The following is a 7,115-nucleotide window of genomic DNA, read 5'->3' on the forward strand; positions in this document are numbered from 1 at the left end:
CAGATGCAAGCCTTGAGTTGCAATACTTAGGGACACTGGACAGAATGTTGAATGATCCAGAAAGCACTAAAAGAAAATAGAGTATGCGGCGTTACTGTACCAAAAATAATTAGTTGATACAAAAGAATTTTTTTTTATGGGAGAAGGAGCCAAAGCAGTGGCCAGTCTTTATTAGAAAGAAGGAAACATTCCAGCACATTTAGACCACATCAGTGTGAGCATGAGCACAACTAGGGGCCCACTCAGTGAGCTAACTGGTGGGGCACCAGCTTGTAATGGGTCCAGCAATTAGGGTATCGCTGTGCATCACCTTTGCGTAGCCAAAACCAGATCACAACATTGCTGTCTTCTTCACAGATGCAGCCTACTATTCGCTTATTGTTGATGGAGGGAACTAAATGAGGATCTTCCTTAGTGCCTGCAGCTGCCTTTGGAGCAAGCATATTGTATGGATCCTGGCCTTTCCGGGCAGCCATCATGACCTCCCGCTCCAACCCTGTCGCCTGATCATCATCGGTAAGCACACCACCTCCAGACGCCATCGAGTGCACGACGGCGACGCCATTGGGCCTGTGGGCCCTCAAGGCCTGAGCGGCCAATGCTCCAGCTTGACGAAATAACCTTGAAGCTATAACTCTCGCAACCAGAAGCAGCAGCAGGGACTGATACAAAAGAATTTTATTAGACTAGATGTGATTAAGAGAAATGAAGAATGTTCAGGCACCTCTGAAAGAACTAACAAAAATAAGACCCCAGGAAAGATGGAATACCAATTGATGTATTTCTACAAATAATTCCAGCATGTTTCCAGAAGCTGCCCTGGACATGCCCACCAGGTCATGCCAAAAAATCTGAAGGACAACTGCCTGGTCAACTGACTGGACCATATTTATTCCCATTCCAAAAAACAGACCTAACAAAGTGTGAAAACTATATAAAAATGTCACTAATACTACATCCAAGCAAAATCCTGCTGAAGATTATAAAAGAACTACAAACTCAGCTTGAAGAGGCTGTGATATTAGAGACATTATCACCTATGTCAGATGGATTTTGGCTGGAAACAAAGAGTATCAGAAGAATGATTATCTGTGTTAACTGACTATGCAAAGGCATTTGAACTGTGTTGATTACAAAAAATTGTGGCTAACCTAGAGAAGAATGGAAATCTCAGAACACTTGATTGTGCTAATGTCAAAAGTATACTTGGAACAGGAGATAGTTATAAGAACAGAGCAAGGAAACACTAATTGTTTCAAAATTGGGAAAGGAGTTGTATCATGGATGTGTCTTGCCTCCATAACTTTTCAATCTGTATGTGGAACAGATCATTCAGGAGGAGCATCTATTTGAGGAAGGATGTGACATCAGGATTGGAGGAAGACTCAAAAACCTGCTATATGCAGATGACATGACCTTACTTGCTGAAACAGAGGAGAACCTGAAGCATTTGCTGTAGATGATCAAGAACTGTAGTCTTCAATATGAATTGAAACTCAACATCAAAAAGACAAAGAGTTTCATCACTGGGCCAATTGGTAGCACCATGATAGATGGTGAAGAGATTGAAATTGTTAACATCCTCAACCTGCGTGGTTCCACAACCAACACTCTTTTACCAGCAGTCAGGAAATCAAAAGAAAAATGGTATTGGGAAAGTCTGCTGTCAGGGACCTCTCCGATGTCCTAAAGAGGGATTATGTCAGTTTAGAGACTAAGGTATACCTGATCCAGGCCATGGTCTTTGTAATTAGTTGCTATGCATCAGAGAGCTGAACAATGCCTAGGGATGACAGAAGAATTGATGCCTTTGAGTTGTGGTGCTGGAGAAGTCATGAACATACCGTGGACTCCAAGAAAACAAACAAGTCTGTTTTGGCAAGGGTGAAAATAAGTTTCTCTTCCCAGGCAAGAATTTTAAAGTTCCATCTCACAAATATGTGTTTGTGGCCAGGAGGGACTCGTCTTTGAAGAAGGACATCATGCTTGTAAGAATGGAGGGACAGCTCAGAAAGGAAGACCCCAGATGAAATGGATTGACAACTGGGTTAAAGGAAATAGGTATGTCTGAGTCAGTGGGACTGCCTCAGATTACGGCAGGTGTCAGAGCAACTGTACATACGGTTGCTACGGGTTGCAGGTGACTCAATGGCACAACAACAACAATAAATGTTATGAGTAAGAAATGACTTAATGGCTGTAAAGTGAGGGGGATTTTTAGATGATGGATGGAAGGATAGCTAGCTAACTAGCTAGCTAAGATAGATTAGATAGATAGATAGATAGATAGATAGATAGATATCAATCTAACTTGATTATAATGATTTCTGTATGACACACCTTGCTTGAAGAAACCGAGGACCTGAAGTATTCAATATGGATAGAAGCTCAAAAGAAGAAAAACTGATGCCTTTGAATTGTGCTGGAGAAGGTTATTGAACATACCATAGACTGCAAAGAGAACAAATAGATCTGTCCTAAAGAGGGTGAAACCAAGCTGCTCCTTGGAAGGAAGGATTTTGAAGCTGTCTCATATAGTTTGGTCATGCAGGGTAGGTGTGTCAGTGACACTGATTGGCTCAGGATAGTGCAGAGTTCAGAGCTACTGTACAAAGGGTTGCTAGTACCTGGGGACTTGTGAAAATGCAAATTCTTAGGTAGCAGCTGAGAGCTACTGAATTAAGAAATCTGGGCATATCTGCCATGAAAACTACTCCTAAGGATCCTTACTAAAGTTTAAAAAAACTGCTCTATTCAAAGAGATCAGTAAAACACTTGAGGCATCATTATCACTCACCTAGATTATTGCCACAACAGCCCATTACTTCCACTCTTGCTGTGCTCCAGTCCACATTCTGTAAAGCTGCCAGAACATTCTGAAATTCCATCAGATGGTTATTCACTTGTGTTAAACATTTTTATGGCTTCATATTACCACTATAACACAAATTCAATGTATTTTACAGTTGTAACACATTTCTCAGTTTGATTTCCTGCTTAATGTTGAAACATTTTTTTTGTTTTTATGAACTCCAATGTTCTTGAATTTTATTTTTTTGTTTACTAAGATCTTGAAATTCAGTACTTTCTTTGACTAAATACACAACCGTTGTTTTTCTCCAGAGTAGTTTAACTTCTACCTCCTTTCCTCTTTTACTTTGCTGACTCAAATTTATATTTCACTATCCTTTAAAATTAGCCAACTTCAGGAGATCTCCAATGAATTATAATATTTTCATTTTTCATCAGTCATTTCATTGTGAAATCAGTTTCTTTTTCTTACTGTTAAATCTTTAGACAATCCACAATACTTAGCACAAGGAAGAGGTATGATTTAAGTTTTTGTACAACAAACATATAAGCAAATAATTCTTATGACTCATTCTAATTTGCAAGATGACTTTTAAATTACTATTTTAATTTTTTTTATTTTGGAATAGTCATAGATAATGAATACCGTACACTGGCTTAGTATATATTACATTCAATTCCTCATATTAAATTTTTACATTGATACAATTCATTAGGCACAATAAGAAAACTAGCCTAAAACTATCATTTACTAAAGCCCATAATTCATTCATATTTCCTTAGCTTTCATCACTTATTTTCTTTTTTTTTATTTGGGGTTCCCTTTCTTTTTAATAATCCTATAAAGTTTAAGTGTAGTTCTTATTGTATAATGTTAAGGTGTGAAAACAGTGTGGTTGGGAGAGAAGTAGTATAATCTGTTCTCCACTAACTCCATAAGGAAGAAAATTCTCTTTGGGAACATCAACAGTATAAAGCTAACTCCTATGATGTGATGTGCCAATCGTGGTAATGGGCACCCATGGTGGACAGTGTTGGCTGGAGCTTCCAGACTAAATCAAGCCTGGAAACAGGAGCAGCATCCACTTCCGAAATGGCTTGCCTCCGGAAACTCTATGTATGAACAGTGCTCAGGCCGTTCGTCATAGGGTCGCTATGAGTCGTCTACGACTCAACGGTACCAAACAACAACATAAAGTTTAAGTGTCATTCTTATTGTATCATATTAAGGTGTGAAAACAGTGTGGTTGGGAGAGAAGTAGTATAATCTGTTCTCCATGAACTCCATAAGGAAGAAAATTCTCATTGAGAACATCAACAGTATAAAGATAACTCCTATGATATCAGGTACATTCCTGAACACTCGCACCTTCTTCTATCAGTTCTGTCACTTCTCCCTACTGTGGCTCTCTCTGCTCTTCTGGCAAGTTCACTAATTCATTGGAACGGCTATATGGGAATCACAGGCAATACAGGTATAGGTTGTATTAAAGAATTAACAGGCCAAACCCACTCAGAATATAGTTCCTTGTCCAGGATGGTTTTTTCCACAGAAATGTTCAGTGCCAGACCTTTCTAGCTGGCTTTGAGACTTTGGACTATGCCTCACGCAAGTGATAAACACTTTTTACTCACTCATTTATTCACTGCCATTGAAGTTGGAATTAGATGCATAGCTGGTCTTCTAATAGGTTTTCAGATGATATAAATTATAAGGGAGGAGAGTGATCATCTGCCTTTGAATTGGCAGTATAACTCCTAACTCACTTTCTATCCCTTCCTCTACTGGTAAGATTGTTGTTATGTGTCATTGGGTCACCTGTGACTCTTCGTAACCATATGTACAACAGCCCTAAACACTGCTCTAATCTGTGCCAATCTTATTATTTCTGATAAACCTGTCAATATTTCCCCAGTCACTGAATCAATCCATTTCATTGAGAGTCTTGCCGTCCTGCATTCCTCCACCCTTCACAAACACGACGTACCTTTTTAAAGACTCATCCTGCCTTGCAACATATCCAAAGTATGTCAGAAGAAGCTTCAGAATCCTTACCTCCAAGGAGCAGCCTGGATTCAGCCTCTCCAGGAAAAACTTGTTTGTTCTCCTAGCAGTCCGTGGTATATTCAATACTCTTCTCCAGCACCACACCTTGAAGGCATCAATTCTCCTTCTATAATTTCTAGTCATTGTCCAGCTTCTGATGCATAGCAAGTAATTGAAAAGACCATGGCCTGTATCAGGTACACCTTAGTCTTCAGGCTGACATCATTGTTCTTCAATACTGTGGATAGGTCTCTGACAGCAGAATTTCCCAATGTAAATCGTATTTAAATTTCCTGGCTGCTGGTACCAAGAGTGTTGATTGTAGAATCAAGCAAGCTGAAGCTATTAACAACGTCAATCTCTTCACCATCTATTATGATGCTGCCAATTGTCCCAGTGGTTAGTATCTTTGTTTTCTTGATGTTGAGTTTCAATCCATATTGAAGGCTTCAGTCTTTGACCCTCTGTAGCAAGCTCTTCAGGTCTTCTTCCATTTCAGCAAGTAGCGTTGTGTCATCTGCATAATGCAGATTGCTGATGTGTCTACTTCCAATCCTGATGCCACATTTCTCCTCCTAGAGCCCCACCTCCCGGATAATCTGTTCTGCATATAGATTGACAAGATATGGAGATAGGTCACATCCTTGGCGCACACCCTTTCCAATTTTGAACCATGCAGTGTTTCCTTGCTCTGTTCTGATGACTGCCTCCTGGTCCAAATATAGGTTTTTCATAAGCACGGTCAAGTGTTCTGGTAAGATTAGGCAGAAGTAAATTACTCTGTTGACTGGGTAATCTGGTACATCTATGTTTCACACCTTTCTGGAGCTCTGCCTCACATTTTTCTCTGGTTCTCCACCACCTCTGTTGTAGTTATTACTGCTATATCTCAATCTCTGGTCCAAAAGTACACATTATAATCTTAGTTTCTTCTTTTATTTTAATGATGGTGAGATTTCTGCTTTCTTCCTACCTCTAGAGCTGCTCAGTTTAAGCCTAGTGATAAAGGAAAATTGGCCAACTCTCTTGTTAGTGTTCTACATAATTTATTTGCATGTCCCCATACAAAAGTTGCTAGTTACCTTATCAATAAGCTTCCGAACTTACTTGGTAGACTACACTCCTTCTCACTCTTTGAGTCAGGTCTGATTGGATCGAAATAAGAGAATGGGAGGGTCTAAGTGTTGTTTCCAGATACTTTCAGGAAACATATGTGCCTATTACCCTGTCTATATATTCATATTTGTAGATATTTCTGAATTAATTATGTCTAGCTTAAGATAAATACAAGTTTATATGTATGTTTCTCATTCTACTCTGTTATCAATATAGATCCTTTTACTCTCTTTCTGTTGCTTTTATATTGTCTGTACACTAAAAATAAGTTCTGGCAGCCTGGTGGTAAGAAGCTGAGCTTGAATCCTCAAGGCACAAGGTTCTAATCCATGAGCTGCTCCACGGGAAAAGGATTTGGCATTCTCTTTGCATGCTATTTACTGCCTCTGAAACCCATTGGAGAGTTTGCTATCAGTCAGTTCTAATTCATTGTCACACAACACTTAATACTACTTCAATCGTGAAAAATATGGCTTCAACATCTGTCAACAATTTGCTTGTGTATTACAGTGACCCTATGAACAAAAGACTTAAAGCCTTTTTATAACTATCATCATTTATCAAAGTTCATAGAGTTTGCAGAGGCATGTTGTTTAGGAAGTGGATGCTACCCCTGCTTCCAAACCTGTCATAAACTGACAGCTTCACTGAATACTGTCCACCATGGATAACCGTTAGGGCATTTGACACACCAATGGCTCAAGTTTCAGCATCAGAGCAACCACAGGTTACCTCACTACAGCAAATTGACAGAAGAGTGCTTATATATTTATTTAAGCCATCTCTTACCATAATCAAAGGAATGGAAGATCATTTATAAAAATGAAAATGAACTTCAGCTCTTATACAGTTTTCATCCAAATGCATAATGGTGGTCTAAAATAGTTCCAGTGCTGTGGTCCCCAACAGTGGCCTAAGCTCTCTTTAGACCTCTTCATAGCTAGTTTGAAGCAGATTCATATGTGAATTATGAAGTAGCAGATGTTTACTGTGAACCCAGAGAAAAGGATATGGACTTGATGCCAAAGTAGAGATAGGAACAAACCAGAGTTCCTGGTGCTTTCTGGGCTATGACATCAGGAAAGTATTCAACATGCTTACCCCTACTGATAGGAGCCCTATGAAGAAAGAGATGGTTCTC

The 7,115-nt window shown here is 39.3% G+C and overlaps 1 protein-coding gene across 1 annotated transcript; it reads right to left on the reverse strand.

Moving 5' to 3' along the window:
* Nucleotides 1-242: 242 nt before the first annotated feature.
* LOC102852834 (cytochrome c oxidase subunit 5B, mitochondrial-like) lies at nt 243-2,696 on the reverse strand. The gene is made up of 2 exons (XM_006881243.1): nt 2,628-2,696; nt 243-662 (listed from the first exon to the last, which is right to left on the reverse strand). The coding sequence occupies exons 1-2, from the start codon at nt 2,694-2,696 to the stop codon at nt 243-245; spliced, it is 489 nt and encodes a 162-aa protein (XP_006881305.1).
* Between the last annotated feature and the right edge of the window lie 4,419 nt (nt 2,697-7,115).

Source organism: Elephantulus edwardii, unplaced genomic scaffold (genome assembly GCF_000299155.1).
Source record: "Elephantulus edwardii isolate Elephantulus edwardi_28Jun2011 unplaced genomic scaffold, EleEdw1.0 scaffold00013, whole genome shotgun sequence".
NCBI classification, from domain to species: Eukaryota; Metazoa; Chordata; class Mammalia; order Macroscelidea; family Macroscelididae; genus Elephantulus; species Elephantulus edwardii.

Bases quoted from the DNA above. Each gene is read 5' to 3' on its own strand.
- LOC102852834 (XM_006881243.1), bottom strand. From the start codon at position 2,696: ATGCCCAGATTTCTTAATTCAGTAGCTCTCAGCTGCTACCTAAGAATT. The intron at 663-2,627 runs GTACTAGCAACC...CTTTTGTATCAG, and splicing joins GCATTTTCACAAGTCCCCAG to TCCCTGCTGCTGCTTCTGGT.